At 43.1% G+C, this 15846-nt stretch overlaps 2 protein-coding genes across 3 annotated transcripts; both read left to right on the plus strand.

Annotated features, from left to right (window-relative positions):
- The first annotated feature begins 155 nt into the window (after positions 1-155).
- Positions 156-6081, plus strand: LOC135399309 (protein phosphatase 1G-like). The gene is made up of 5 exons (XM_064631158.1): positions 156-311; positions 1416-1650; positions 2766-2898; positions 3802-3889; positions 3975-6081. The coding sequence occupies exons 1-5, from the start codon at positions 171-173 to the stop codon at positions 4194-4196; spliced, it is 819 nt and encodes a 272-aa protein (XP_064487228.1). The 5' UTR covers positions 156-170; the 3' UTR covers positions 4197-6081.
- Positions 6082-6508: 427 nt separating this feature from the next.
- LOC135399311 (lysosomal-associated transmembrane protein 4A-like) lies at positions 6509-15751 on the plus strand. 2 transcript variants are annotated; one of them, XM_064631161.1, is made up of 8 exons: positions 6510-6703; positions 6847-6978; positions 7672-7891; positions 8714-8790; positions 11149-11367; positions 11832-11921; positions 13350-13367; positions 14226-15751. In XM_064631161.1, exons 2-8 carry the CDS (start codon positions 6880-6882, stop codon positions 14322-14324), a joined length of 822 nt encoding a protein of 273 aa, XP_064487231.1. In that variant the 5' UTR covers positions 6510-6703; positions 6847-6879; the 3' UTR covers positions 14325-15751. The 2 variants fall into 2 exon arrangements, with proteins under 2 accessions (XP_064487232.1, XP_064487231.1); XM_064631162.1 differs by lacking the exon at positions 13350-13367 and having other exon boundaries at positions 6509-6703.
- Positions 15752-15846: the final 95 nt, after the last annotated feature.

The following is a 15846-nucleotide window of genomic DNA, read 5'->3' on the forward strand; positions in this document are numbered from 1 at the left end:
GCAAATACGTGCGAAGCAAATAGCTGTACAACTAGACCAGGTACACGTGTACGGATACAAACATGGGTGCAGCACGTATGTATACTCAACATATCCATACAGATTACAGGCAGATGCACACCAACCGTGTTGTACCCTTCCTCTTCCCGAGCGCTGTATGCCATGGGCACATGCCAACTATGCTGCATAGCTACCTGCAATGTGCTTTTCCTGTTCTCTACAGAGAGTCTGATGAGAACAATGCCTGGGCCCTCCTGAAGAAGCGGCGTGCAGCTAAACAAGATTCCTTAGCATGCTTGGACGTTGATGCAGTAGGTGTACGTTGTGGACATTTGCTCTTAGCATGTATTCATGATTCTTTTCGTAAAACTGCGCTTAGATGGACGTACCGGCAAAGTTTTTTTGGTCACTAGAATATGTATGGCTTCACATTCTTCACAGGTCGTTAACAAAAGTGGCTATTGGACAGCCATGCGTCTCTCTGCTCGAAGTTACAGCAATTCTTGTTCTCTCAAACATTGTGTTTACTGTACCATGTGTTTTGGCAACATTGTGCAACATCACCTGAGACAGGCAAAATTTAGAATGAAAGCTTACACAGTGTGCGGCGCTTTACATGCTGCCACCATTTGACGTCAACAGAATACGGTTGGTCGCAGATTTTCTCGACTCCCAGGGGGCATAAAATAACTGAATTAGGGTAGTCAAAAATTTTTGTACCAAAAATGGACCCTCCACCCAGGATCTTTACTCCAAGGTGGCTTTCGAAACCATTTGTGCGTGTGAATACCGCTGCACGAGCACCGGACGATATATTGTGACAAATTTCTGACGTTTCACTTTTGTCAGGATTTTATGTGCGAGAAGTTGTGAAATGTGTTAGTTAAAGGTACCGAAAAGATGCAGACAGACAAGTTATGTTGCAGGCATAGTTCAATACTTTTAATTTGCCAGTAAAATTGCCGGAAAACTGCTAGGGGCGACATCTGGTGGGAAATAATCCCCAATTTGTCAAGCAAGACTGGCCCGCAACTCATGACGACTACGTAGTCGACTTCTTTTGTCTTAGACCCAGTGTTATGCGCATGCAACGTAGTTTTGCCGCCATTCTTGGTGAGCATTGCAGTGTTGCCCATAATTGTCAATTTTGATTTTTCTAACAAATGGTGAGCGCATTTGGGACAAAAATTGTGACTTAAGAGTAACTGAAGGCGAAGACTATAGATAAATAAATAATTAATAAATTAATAGACAAATTTTCTGAGATCGCAGCTCTACTGCTCTACAGTACCTTTAAGACTGGGCATGATGGAAACACGACCGTACAAAAGACGGACATTGTCCGTTGTGTATCTCTTGTTGCCTCGCGTCATGTGCAGGATTTGATATGTACTGGGAACTGTGACGGTTTGCAGGCTGGATACGACAGCGGCTGCACAGCGGTGGTGGGTGTTTTAAAAGGGAACAAGCTAGTGGTGGCCAATGCGGGTGACTCTCGGTGCGTCGTCTGCCGCTCGGGTAAGGCAGTGGACATGTCCGTGGACCACAAGCCCGAGGATGTTACAGAACTTCGTCGTATCAAGAACGCGGGAGGAGAGGTTACGAGAGACGGTCGTGTCAACGGTGGTCTGAACCTGTCTCGTGCTATAGGTATGTCGTGTGCTTGTCTGTGGATTGTGATCCGATCTTCCTGTCCGGCACAAGTTTGATGTCACTTTTGTGTCCCGCTTTCACTAGGTCCCATAGATTCACCAGGGACCGCCACAATGTACTTGCTGATCGTGGTTGTGTTATCCTGTTACGTCCCATTAGACCAAAGAGCACTTCTAATTGAGGCATGTGCGAATCAGTGGTATCACTAAGGTACGCGACACCCAGTAAGGGAGCTCTTTGCGTTACCCCCCTGCCCCCAGTAATGGATCCCTTTCCATACCAGACGGTGGTATCGTACCACAGGCAGAAAAAAAAGCATGTGCTTGCAGAGGGCTCCTCATGTCTCCGTATTTCCCCTTCCATTGTGTCACCCAGTGTGCACCCCCCCAATGATGCCACTGGTGCAAATAATTGTTTTAAAACTGAAGTGAATATAAAGCGGATAGCTGCATAGAGAAAGCAAATACAAAGCGAATAGTTATAAAACTGAATCAAGTACATAGGAAATAGTTTTATAACTGGACCGGGTACACGTGCATGGATCAAAACATGAACGGTGTGCACACGCGATATATATTCGTGCAGATCAGAATATGAAGTAGAGCTCACTTCATTTTATGCCCTCTCTTGTGCCAGTTTGTTGCTTTACATGTGCCGCTTCATGGCTATTCGCGTATGTTGGGTTTGGAAGAAACGAATCGATTCAAGTTGAATATAGAGTTTCGTATCCGGTTAAGAAATCGAATGGAATACAGAATTATTCGCTTGAGTATTCCAAAAATTTGAATATTTGCACACGCCTACCTCTAATGATCCTCAATTTAATTCCCAGGAAAAATAAAGACATTTGCCATGTGCGCATGTGCTTGTATATTTGTCACGTTTCTTTCAGTGTGTTCAAATCTGATTTTTATCTGTACGTTATTAGAATAGTGGGAGGAATAGCCCATCCCACTCTAGGGATGAACATGCCTGAGCTTATTATTCGTGGAATCCTTGAGCTTCCACTTGCCTGCTGGACTGTGTAACTGTTAAGGAAACAAGAAATTGTGTATGTTAATTGTTTGATGACTGAGGCTGCACATTAAATAGACTCATTTCTTTCTGCTTAGGGGACCACGCGTACAAGTGTAACAGAGAACTTGGACCTGAGGAGCAAATGATTACTGCTCTTCCTGACATCCGAACACTGGATATCGATCCTGAGACGGACAAGTTTATGGTGCTGGCTTGTGATGGCATTTGGTATGAAAGAAGCACACCTAATCATACCTCTGCATCAGTACTGAAAACTGCAATCTTTACTGCTCTTTGCTACTCTTATCTTCACAAGTGCATGTCTCAGGTCAAAGTCACTTTTGGATGTGCTTTGTGTTGTAAATAGCATTGCCAAGCGAAGGCATAATTGCTGTGATAAAACGAAACAATGAGGAAGAGACAGTCATCTTGTGGGTTCCACGGCACTCTGCATTTTGACATAAAGTGTGCGAAAGCCATGAGTGTCCTGTCATCCTAGCCTAAGTGTGTTATTTATTTATTGATTATTTTTTTGTAAAGCTTCAAAATAGCTGCACTATTTTTTGTACCTGTAGACATTGCAAGATGGAGATGCAGCTTTATTTACCTTTGAGTCGCAGCCAGGTGTGCCCTGTGTAATGTTCACATCAGTGTTCTCCACTCTGTGAGATCCGTCTCTCTCTCTCTGTTCTTTCTTTTTTATAAACAGAGGTTTATATTGAAGGTCTTCTACTATTTTTTTTTTATTTTCATTACTTACACTTATACTTTTATAAAGGCTTTTGAAGTAGACCCCCCCCAGAAGGCTTTTGAGAGAGACCCTATGCATAATCTCTTGTGGGAACTGTCAGCAACCCATCCGTAATCCTTGGTCCGGCCTTGAGCAGACTTCTTGTTCCCCCGAACTGACCCTTTTTTGTCCTCAACTGGTTGTTCCCTTTCCTCTGGTTGTATATATTTCTTGTGTGTGAAGTAAAATTTTCAGCTGTGTCTTTGAGACTTCGTGTTGTGTCTGTCCTTTCGTGTTCCCTAGTCTCGGGGCTTTTACATTATGCATCATCTTCTCCAGCTCGCTTGCTTCCTAGCCATTTGTTCATTTTTTTTTTTTTTCCTGTTCTATTGTATTTTCAGGAACAGCATGAGTAGCGATGAAGTGGTGGATTTCGTAGCAGAAAAATTAAAAGAAGGGGTAATGCCACTCTCCAAGATCTGCGAGATGGTAAGTTTCGCGACGGGGGTCTTTTGCCGTGGCCAGATGTTCTCCTGGGTTACCAGTCTAACGAAACAATTTTGGCTGCCCGCAGATCTTCGACGCGTGCTTGGCGCCCGACACCACGGAAGATGGCACGGGCTGCGACAACATGACCTGCATTGTGGTCCAGTTCCACGCGTCTCCTTCGGCGGAGGACCAGAAGAAGCGGTCAGCTCCCACAAACGGTGAGGAAGAGGAAGACAACCCCAAGAAGAAGTCCCGCACGGGGTCCGTCGCGGAAGAACCTGTTCCGAATGATGGGGGAAGCACCTGAAGGGGGCGTACGCCATGGTGTCTGTATGTGCGCATGGTTGGACTAATGTCTCACGTTATGGTTTTGTTTTTTTTTGTTTCTGTGGAGCGTTCATGCACATTCATTGTGATGGAGATGCGTTGTAGTGTTATTGTGGGCCAAGCGATTTCCTGTTCGCCTTCTTGATGCGAGACAGCTGTGAGATACACGTTGTGTGAGAGCTTTCTCTTCTTAAAGTATACGTGTTGCCGGCATTTGCACTGGAGAGCAAGGGTATCAGAATCATGAGAGAATGTCATTCCTCTAGCTGTACAAGCTGAGAAGTAATAACTTCTGGTTGTACATGTGGCTCTACTTACAGTTTACAACTATATTTATGAAGCCGTCTCACATTGTCCACTTAGAGGGTGCATTTGTTCGTTGGACCAGAGAGTCTGTGGGAAAAATTACGCATTGCGGCTCTCACGCCATCATGCCCATGGTCGTGGCTCCCTTTCTAAAATTCACGAGTCAACTTCCAACGACTCTCCTCGCGATGTTGGTCACTGAAGTTGAAGACATACGACAGCTCTCTTTTGTCACGACTCCCAACTTGCAGGAGTACAATACGTCGAATGCAGTAAGTCAGCTCATCTGACCTCACGGAGTGTCACTTTTTAGCTTGATTTGTGGACGTACTGAGGAAGAGGTACCATTTCGTAACGAGTAATTTGCAGCAACAGGCTAGCCCTGTGGAAAGCTGAAGCTATTTCTCGAAGCTGTTTTTATGAAATGTGACGGACGTAGAAATGTCTCAAGGTTGTGTCTGCTCTATAATATCGGTATATGTTACCTTAGCCGAGGGCATTTTGTGCCATCATGCAAAAGTTGATCGCTGTGTGCAGTGACTGACAAGGGAGAGGTCTAGAAATCCTTCGCGAAATGCTTATGCGTGTAATGTTTGATGTGGCACGCACATGTGGTATGGTCTTGCACGTGGCACATTTTACGTCAGGTCAATACTGCAGAATCCTTTGGCTAAACAGTCTTGAGAAATTTTGGAGGATAATGACATGTAATGCAGTAAACATGCCCACCTGTTCATTCGAAGGAGGGTATCTCGTGTAAGGTGTTTCTCATTGGCTGGCAAGATGGAGGCAAATGGAGTTGGAGTGATCGCCATACCAATATCTCATAGCAGATGCATTTGTACCTGAAATTGTCCCCAGTGTCATGTTCTGTGTTCTGTTAGCAGATCTGCTGTGATTGATTAAGGCAAATGAATATGAAGTTTTTTTTAGCAGAACTTCGTAGTAGTATTGGTATTGCACTTATGCAGCAGCACCTGTGAGCCTTCCAGGCAATGGGAAATTATTCAATGATTGTCCATATCCCTGTTGAATGTTGAATGGAATAGCTGTTAGTCGCAGTACCTTGGAAATCAATATTGTGGTAACATTACAGTTATTCTGTATGGAAATTACTGGACATCTGCAGGTGTGCTCCATAAAAATATGCAGTTTCAGTTATTATTGTATTTTCTTGTACGACCTTTACTTGGGTTGTGCCATGCAAAGACTTGAATGCAGTTGTGTAGAAATATTGTTCAACACCTCACAGCTTAACATGTGTTCCTTACAGCTTTCTCGTGATCGAAGAGGCAAAGTGTGGACATGCGCTCTTGTTTCTGCAGATCTTGTGTCGTGCATTGACAACAAAGCACATATTGACAGCAGTTCCACTTTCCAGTTCATGCTCTCATTGTTGCCCAGATTCTTTAGCATTTAGGAAGTACTCATCTGTACATATGTTTGTACACGAAATTTCTCATAATGGCATGAAAAGTGTTACTGATGTGATATGACTGGATGTTGGGCTGTAAAATAGGAAAGTGCCCTTTGTAATAAATACAGCAAGTTGAAATGCCTTTTCCTGTGTGCCTGTGTGTATCTGAATCGTGACCTACCCTACCATACCCCACCCTACTACCGGTACAGTCAACATCGCCAAAATGAAGGAAGGAAACTTACTGAGCAATATAACTCAAGCTATACGAAAAACATTTGTAACCTTTTATAACCGGAGAGGAGGAACCTGTTGCCGTCTTTGCAAGAAATTCAGTCTTCCGAAGCCGCTATCTGCCACACTCGCTTTTGAAAGCATGCAGTCATTCGCTTCCTGCAAAAGAGTAATACGTAATACGGCACCAGCTGTTCGCGATAAATATATGTTGTGGGCCGAAAACGAATATTTTTCCTGATAATTTACTGGCTTTCAAAGTAGTGCGCTCAAGCGAAAATGCTTTTCTTCCTCCGCTTTTTACATTTTTTGTCCGCTTGGGAAGCGAAAGAAGGAAGAAAATGCGCATGCGCGCTGCAGGGCTGTATTTTTGAAGGAAGCGGTGTATCTGTGGTCGCTGGACGAGTTTCCTTCGTGAAGCAGCGAAATTCTGCAGCTGTTTTTATATTGTCTGGATGGATTATTGATGAGAACGAACAACTGGCGGCACAAGCTAAACGTCTGCGATATAATCCCTTTCGCAACTACAGGTAGACATTGTAGGCCATGCAGGCAGGCCATTTTTAAACGCATTTAGCTCCGAGCGCTGCCCAAGAATTGAATTTCCGTTAGCGCCGTTACCTAGGGTTAGAGGTATCGCGTGAAGGCTTTAAAATATGCCTTGCTGTTTCAGGTGCTCGGGACTGTGTTGAGTCAACATTTCCCAATGCGAAGGAAGAGTGACCTCCTGTCGCATAGCAGCTTTCGCTGCTGTTTCTGCTGTCATGTCCGTACGGGAACAGTTATTCTCGGCATCTGGCACTTGGTGAGCGCAGAACCGAGTTTTTTGTTGTGTTTATTCGCTATGGGCGCCAGTTTTACTGTGACAGTGGTGAAAAGAATGTCTTACGGACTGATAGAAGTAAAACCACAATTCTGCACCTATCATATATGACGTGCTAATTGTGGGGCTGTCGTGACTCTCTCTGTTGTTTTGACTAGTGTCAATGACACGTGCCATAGTTCAGGTCACAGTAACGCAGTTTTACGATTGTCCTCGACAGTTACACAAGTTCTTCGTCGATATTTCTCGTGGGAACTGAATTCATTGGGTTGTCCGAGTACTGTGCTTTAACACAAATGTTTTAAATTTAATGAGATAGTCCTTGACAGGGATTCAGGAAGGGCCATATAGCAACGTACGTACACATGAAATGCGACTTTTATAGAGAAGATCACAACATATGCCTGAAATTCGAGGATAGTAAAAGCAACACAAAGGTTTATTGTTGGCTTAAAAGGAAAAGCCACACTGTGAAACCCTTGTGTGGTACTCTCATACTCAAGCTCAGCATGCTCCCTGATGTTTACATGCAGGATCATTCACGGTATGTAAAAAGCACATGAGGGTTGAAACCATGCATATTTCCTTTGAAATGTAGTTATTCCGGTACAGGGATTTTTTAAAATCTTCTCCTTTCCATCGTATATCAATGCTTATGTGAATTTTTCCCTCTAGATATTGCATGTTCTTGCACTGGCCATACTGGTCAGCATGCTCTTGCGGCCAGAGCTGTTCCACAAGCTTTACGGAAACAATGCCAGTGGTGGGACCAGCGTTGCTACGAAAACGTCGGATGACTTTTCCAGCAGCATTTCCGTCCGGTTCCATCCAGGAGTTTATAACCATGAGTTACCAGACATTAGCCCGGGGGCCAGCTTGAGCAATATTCGAGACCGTAAGTTTGCTGCCATGCTATTGGTCATGATTTTGTTTATGTGCTGCATGTCATTAGCCATAAGAGCAGCATTTTGTGCTAACATAAGGAATGCTCTTAGACACAGCTTTGACAGTGTGTTTGGCACAAGATGGAAGATAACAAAGTTTATGCACTGATCTGTTGTTTTCCAGTACAGTACGGCATGGTTACACACTGAATTTCTTATGATTTGATTGTTGAGAGAAATAAAATTTTGCCTTAGTAATGCCAATGCTTACTGTTGCAAATGATGAGAAATTAGCTGAGATGGGCTACAAACATCGTGTTGCATTGGATAGTAAAGCTTGAATATATGTTCAACAGGACGCTTTTGGTGGTGTACTACTTTTCCCGAAACCTAGACTCTACACATGTTGGAATTGAGTGATATGTGACACACAGAGAGGTCACTGCAAACAGCCAGGAGCCTGTTTTTTCTAAAACATATGGTAGAACGTGATTTCATAGAATGCCACCATGTTCACTTTTGAGGTGAAACATGTACTTAACTGAGCTGGGACTGTGGAGTGAAGCTTGGTGTTACATAAGAGAATGGGGCAGACATTGCTCCTACTGCAAACATAAATAAATCTATAAGTTGCGTGAAAGCATTATTTGTTCCGTGAACTTCGAACTACTCTTAATGTTAAAATTTGAACTTTTACACTGGGTAATTTGATTTGCTCAGATATTGCCACTGCTGTACGTCTCAACCTCGGTTATTTCAAATTCAACATTGTTACGCAACAAACGTGGTGTTTATCAGCAAGCTTCCACTGTATTTGTATTTTCTTTTTACAGAGGACGTTCATGTGGCTCTCGCAATTACCTTCTGCACTGGCATCATCACACTTCTACTCTTATATGGGGCTATTTGGGTGAGCTTGTAATGTAGAACAATGACAGTTGTTCTTTTCCTGGATTTATAGTGGCATATTTGACCATATTTGACCAACTTATGACTTCATATGACTATATATGACTTCGTATTTGACCAACTCGCGTGGCATAGTGTCTAGGATGATCGCCTTCCATGCTGAGACTGCGAGGTGACACGGGCTCAAATCCCGGCACCGGCTGTGCCGCCTGAGGTTCTCCTTGAGTTTTCCGGCAGTCTTTTCAGATTGATGTCCGCACAGTTCCCGCTGAAGTCGGCCCAGGACGCATACTGCCCCCACCCTCTTGCCCCCCACACCTTCCTGCTACCCTCTCTCCGTCTGTACACCACTCCCAGCCACAGTTGCTTCATGATGCTAACATGAAAAAAAAAAAGAAAAAAGATATTGACAGCTGAAGGGACAGTGGAAGAACTAGGGTAGTGTGAATACTATTCAGATTTTTTTTTTAGTACAGAAGCAAATAATCGTGCATTCGATTAAGATTACAAATCGCGTATGGAGTTCTGTTTTTGAACAGAAGCGACCTCTCTTCCAAACCGAGCTGCACTCATGAGCTCATAAAACACAGGAAGAGAAGACCTAAAGCAATTCATGATAGCAAAACCCCCCCGAGATGAGGAACAAGGAGGGACATGCACAAACAATATCTCAAACACAGCTGAAGAGCTTATCTCCATAACAAGGATAATATGCAAACTGAAATTTTTGATTTGTAACTCTGGAAGCTAACTCTAAACTTGTAACTCTTGTAACTCTAAAATTCTGATTTGTAACTGAAACTGTAAGAATGATTATTGCTGGCAAGTTTTTTCAGTTGTGTATGCACAGTGTGCCTAGAAATAAACTTCACAGTTCCTTCTCAATTTCCTACAACCTTTATGCACCTTGCAATGGTGAAACTGAGCCTTGGGGGTGGAAACTTGGGGGTGGAGATCATGTCATAAAGCAACTAGAGTGAGTCTGACTTTTGATCTGCATATATTTATATCTCTGAGCAGTACAGCCATTGTCAGCCACTGCATCAGCAAAACATGTTTCCATAAGGCCTCTGCTAGACAGACAAACAAATTCACATTATCTCTGATTCCATTGTCGTTCGCAGGTAGTGAGAAACACTATGCAAGTAGGTGAAGGGGGCGTACATCACTTTAGCCTCCTCCTCTCCCCATTTGTGAAGGCTGTGCCCTTATTGGGTGGGTTTAGATAAGGAGAAAAGTACATTTGCACATGGTCTCGGCATCAGTGGCAGAAGGAGACTAATCCAACAAAGTGATACGTATACTTGAATAAAACGACCATGCGTTTGTGTTGTTGGTGTAGACATATTGCAGTAATTGAACAAGGGGCACAATACTGAAGAAAACTGGACTCTCTTTTTTTTTTTTTCCTCTTCTTCTTCTTTTTTGTCCGAAGGAAATGAGGGCCAGGTACAAAAGGGATTAGGATCCCTGACGAGGAACCTGGTCCTCTACAAGCAGTCTCATCGATATTAACAACACAACAAAAGTTTACAGAACAACATACATTTTGGACAGTTTTAACAGCACTAGTGATTAATACCGACATTTACCATCGACAGGACAATTGTACTAGTAATAGTTCCAGTCATTCTTTTAATGAATTAATCTACAGAGGTCCATATATCTGCATTCAGCAACTCTTCCATCAATGTTCTTTTGTATACAGGAAATGTTAGAAAAACATGACTGCAAACTCACAACTGGAGAAATTTATGAGAGGAGAGAGCAAAAGTGACTGTGGGGAGAGGGGGGAGAGGCGACGGTTTCTTGCCCTTGTGGGACGGCCGGCACTGGGGTGGTGGCATTTAGACGATCTCCCTGCAAAACGTCAGTTTATACGTTGGGTTATCCTCTCTCCCCTCCTCCACTACGCACTCTGACAAAGGAACACCACCACCTCCTCCTCCTCCTCCTCCTCCTCCTCCTCCTCCTCCTCCTCCTCCTCCTCCACCTCCACCTCCACCTCCACCTCCAGTGTCCAAGCCCACCCGGCTTGCGCTACGCTGTTAGGGCCCGTGGGAAATTCTCTGTTTATAATGCGGTTTCTCGATGCTTGGACAGTACAAGTGCTCATACAAGTTTTTCAGTTGCATCATTGTGCTTTCTTTTCTTAAAAGGCAACTGTAAAGTAACTGTTACTTTAGTGCAGTAACTGTAGCTGTATCTAGTTCCATTTCAGAAAAAGTAACTAACTCAGTTACTACTTTTGCAGTTATAGTTGCATTCTTTGATTAACTCACCCATGACTGCGACCAGTTTTCCTCGTGATATAAAGCCACGGTTGATTATTGCGACTACTAAAGCTTTTATTTTGCAGGGTCATGCCAACTACCTGATGCCGTTCTTCTGCTTGCAAGTGTTTGACTTCATCCTGTCCACACTAACGGTTGTGGGCTATTTCTCCTACCTACCCGACGTACGACGGCTGGTGGAAAACTCGCGTGATCTGCCTCTGCAGAGGGAGCTCCTGCGGCTCGACCCCCAGTGGCTTTGCACAGTGGTCATGCTTGGTTTCCTCACTTGCATGCTGCTCAAGGTACACAGAAGCAGTGTCTCAAAATGCTTCCGTGTTGTAGTTTCACGAGCAGTGCATTTCTGTGCAGCTGAAGGATTGCAGACAGTGGCGTAGTGAGAGGGGACTTTCGAATTCTCGCCCCCCCCCCCCCCCTACACACACACACACACACACCAATTGTACCTTTGGTAGTGCATTTGAGAGAGGGAAAACGAGGGTGACATCCTCTCTTCCTTGTAAAGTTCCCATAGAACCCTTCCCAGAGTATTTTTCTGGCAAAGCTGCTGATTGCAAGGTATCTTCATTTGTGATACAGCAAATTACAAGATACAATGATACACAACATGAATGCAAAGGCACACCCGCTGTGCCTTTGTGTCCGTGTTATGTATCACTGCCTTCTGCTTTTGATAATGTACAAACTACTCCAAATTGCTACTATATTGTTTCAGCAAATAGATGATTGGATTAAAATTATTTTCCAGGCCTATGTGATGGGCATGGTGTGGTCCTGCTACAGATACCTCAAGATCCGCCAGGAGGATGCTGTGATGGATCTAGAATCTGACTCTGAGGTATGCTTTCCCTTCTTTTCCTGTTAGGCTAGTGTCATTTTTTTTTGGCAGATTTAGGTATATGAATCTAAAGCCTAGTTTTAATTCGAGTCGTCTTTGTTCTCAGCACTTCTAGCATCCCAGTAGACAACGAAAGATTTTTGCTGCACAAGCTATAGAGCAACTCATAGTGTGTCGATAACAGGATGTGTGATGACAGTGCAGAGTGCATCTGCTAGAAGTTGTGTCCTTTTAAAAAAAGGCTCAACAACTGTGTACGGAATGAATGGCTGCTGATGAACACAATCTATGACGAATCAGTGTCATTGCACGTTTTCGAATATTGTGATTCAAATGCCAATTCAAAATGCCTGTTACCTGTGTTTGCTTTGGTACGAGGTGTAAGTTAAGTTTACTATCAAGTTTTGCTAACCTTTTTTTCTTCCTAGTGAAAGAGTGCACTAACCAAAGGTGCAGTTCTGAGCTGCAGACTGACCTTAAGATTAGGCATACTTTTATTCGACTACAGGTTACGTGATGATGCAGTGAGCTAAATTTTGTCCAGCAGGGCATCGTAGTTTTTTAAATAAACAAGAAAAACAAACCACATCTTCACATGCTTTTTAGGTTTGATGGTGACATGCGAATTACCGTACGTTGGCAGACATCACATGTGTGTGTGTCATTAACGTGATTGAGGATTTTGTGGTGTGGTAAAACATAATGAGGAAGCTTTTTTGTCTTGGACTGCTGGATATACAATTTGGTTACACATAATTTGCTATAATTGATATATTGTACGGTGACTCTGATCATCATAAGAAAGCATCTTGCAAAATTTTTATAGCTTTGGCTCACAACTGGACTGTCTCTTTAAATGCATCATCTTATTCAGCTCAAAATGAATACTGACATCATTAGAAACATATTTAAAATATCTAAATCTAGTCTGCACAAATCTAGTTTCTTTTCGTATTTCTCAACCTCCACTTGCAGCCACTTTCACTAAGGTACGGCGATACCTTTCGTTTACTGGGAGGGTTTCCACCCATCCGGTTACCAATATTTTACCAACGAATGCATTTCATGGGGAAGTTTCTGCAAATTGCCTGAATGAATTTTGAACCATCCAAGTGGAAGAACTAGCACGTTTTCACTGCTGGCTGAGCGCTTTCTCTACTGATACACTTCTCTTTCGCCCTCTCCAATTTCCCTCGTTCAGTCATCTGCTCTCCTTCCTCTCCCCTTTTGGTCTCACTTACTCACTCACTCAGATGGTAGTTTTCATGACAAAAAGTGATAATCCTATTTACTGGAAAGAAATGCTGAAAAAGCACAGATTGCGTATGAACACGAACCAGATAGTTTGCCCTAAGTACGCTCCACATCATTGCATTCTCTCTTGCGTATAAAATATTAGTGAAGCTATGCTTTCTGCTTTGCTTTCAGGAACTGCCTTTTACACAGGTAATGTATAGCATTTCTAATTTCTTGTGAGCTTTGGAAAACCTACGTTCTGGAAGGGAGTGCATAGTGCTTGTGTTTTTGATTCTTTGATATGATTGTATGCAAAGGTTTGGGTAGAACTGGTGAGCAATGTTAGGGCAGGCCTTTTGTATCCCGTGCATGATGCATGCTTGTATATCCTGATAGTGATAGGGCCTGATAGGTAAAAAAAAAAAAAGACTGCAAATATCTCCCAATTTGGATATGTTCAGGAATATTTTGGTGACTGTGGTAAAAATTTTACTGATTTGCTTCCAATGTCAATATTTTTTGTAGGTCTTCATGCATTTCCCCAGAAGAAATATTATTTACCCAGAATATATATGCTCTCAAGTACTCGTACACAAGTGAAAGTCGTACTTACTCTCTATTGATTTGAAAGGTTTCCGTGTGGGATGGGAGTAGTAGTAAGAAAAATTTTGTATTTTGTCACGTCCTGCTTATCCGCGATGCAGTTAACAGGAAAACGCCTAATCTGCCGTGCGCTACACGGAGTGGCAAGTTTCCTAGGGTCTGGATAAATCACTGCCTGTATACAATCAAACTCCTTTATAGCGAACACCTTTTTAACGAAAATACCACTACAGCAAAATTTTTTTTTTCGGTCCCGCTGGAGCCTATAGGTCCTATAATGGACATCCTTTTTAACGAAAATACCTTTACTGCGAATTTGTTTTGCTGTCCCCCGAGTTTCGTTGTAAAGGAGTTCGACTGTATATCTGTTTCTGAGATGTGTTTCTGGATGCAACCATCCCTTTCATGACTGGTAGTCATTGGCTACATTCCGTTGACCTTATCTTCCCTGGCGTGTGTTTTCAGGCTCTGCTTCCACCAGACTATGAGACAGCAACAAAGATGCCAGCCTACCTCCCAGTGTATGCTCCCCCACCTTATGCCCCCACTGCTCACCCCATCTGAACCTGCTCCAAGGCCTGGCCTCCACAGTCACTACGCTTACAGCAGTAGGGTGCACAAAGAGTCTGCACACATACTCCGTCAATCACGTCCAAGGAGCAAGTTGACCAATCTCTGTCACATCCGCTCTCGATTTCCCTTCGCATTATTAGATTTTTTTTCTGCTCAGTCGACCGTTGTCTTTATGTGTCTATGCTGCCGTAGTAGCAATTTTTGGTACAACCACTTTCATGCCATGCTTTGGAAGCAAACAGAGCTATGTCTGTAGCCCAGTGCGGTTGTTACAAATCGTTATTTGTACTCTGCTGCTGGTGTGTCCCCAGTGTTTTGTTCAGTTTTTGTTTGTACGGACGCATTTAAATGGATACACACACACATCTGCTACCTGCTTTCCCTAAAATAATCGAAAGCTGACCCTAAGCGTTCCACAGCAAGATCGTGAAGCTCCTGCTAACATGTACGCCGTTTTCCTCTTCCGCGCTTTGCGTTGCTTTTTGGCCAGCATTATTCATTCCTCACTTTTCAGGTGCTTTACCATTTTCTTCTTTTTTTATTTTATACGAGGCTAGTGCATATGTTTTCTTTGGGACATTTTTTTAGTCACATTGCAAGCAGTATTAGAGCAAACATCAAAATCTGCATGAACGTTGAATGAATAGTACTGTAGTTACAGCGATGCGTTGTTTCATTAACTAGTGTTAGCTGTTTAAGCAGGCTATAATTAGAGCCTTGTGTTTTAGGGTTAAAGTTAAACCCATTCTTACCCCCAGATTTGCATCATGCTCACCAGGGGTAAGACTTAAAATAACAAAAACAGAAGAAAAATAACTGAAAACTAACTCTGCAAAGTGCAAATTCAGTCACCAGTACAGGGCACTGCAGAACATTAAGCACAGCTGCTAGGCATCTTGTGGTGATCAGAAATGCGAGGATTGCCCACTGTCGAGAGATTTTACAGCTCCATGAACAAATCCAGGTTTTTGCCCCTCCGCTGATTTTCAAAAAAGCATAAAACCCTGAAATACGAGGGTCTAGTTACGATCCAGTCAAGCTGTGTTTCATGATGTAGATTTTGTTTTATGAAACTATGTAAATACATGAGCTAGTCACTCTGGATTTGTGGATCGTTGTGTTATTACCTGTGAAGCGATGTGTCATCTCTCAAATGATCATGTGGGAACTTAAGGCTTGGCTTGCTGGTGGTTACTTGCAATTCTTACCCGGTGCGTCCGAGCAAATGCCGAGGGTTGGTGTCTCTAGTAGTGACAGCCTTTGTACATAGCGTTAGGCACCACTTTGTGGTACGGGAAAGCTCCCTGGAGATAAAATTTTGAACAAAGTTCTCTATTTGATGTCATGTGATTCGTATGTGCACATTGTTGTGATACACAGTACACGTGTATTGTGAATAAACGGAAAGCACATCCCCAGTGTTGTTGTTGTCTCTTGCTTTTGTGTGTGTGTGACTGCTGTTGCAAGTCCTCCTCACACCTTAAGTCTTCATAGCCTATACACAGTACAAATT

This window comes from Ornithodoros turicata, chromosome 6, assembly GCF_037126465.1.
Source record: "Ornithodoros turicata isolate Travis chromosome 6, ASM3712646v1, whole genome shotgun sequence".
Lineage (NCBI taxonomy): Eukaryota > Metazoa > Arthropoda > Arachnida > Ixodida > Argasidae > Ornithodoros > Ornithodoros turicata.

Bases quoted from the DNA above. Each gene is read 5' to 3' on its own strand.
- LOC135399309 (XM_064631158.1), top strand. From the start codon at position 171: ATGCCAACTATGCTGCATAGCTACCTGCAATGTGCTTTTCCTGTTCTC. The intron at 312-1,415 runs GTAGGTGTACGT...GACGGTTTGCAG, and splicing joins CATGCTTGGACGTTGATGCA to GCTGGATACGACAGCGGCTG. The intron at 2,899-3,801 runs GTATGAAAGAAG...TTGTATTTTCAG, and splicing joins CTGGCTTGTGATGGCATTTG to GAACAGCATGAGTAGCGATG.
- LOC135399311 (XM_064631161.1), top strand. From the start codon at position 6,880: ATGCGAAGGAAGAGTGACCTCCTGTCGCATAGCAGCTTTCGCTGCTGT. The intron at 7,892-8,713 runs GTAAGTTTGCTG...TTCTTTTTACAG, and splicing joins CTTGAGCAATATTCGAGACC to AGGACGTTCATGTGGCTCTC. The intron at 11,368-11,831 runs GTACACAGAAGC...ATTATTTTCCAG, and splicing joins TCACTTGCATGCTGCTCAAG to GCCTATGTGATGGGCATGGT.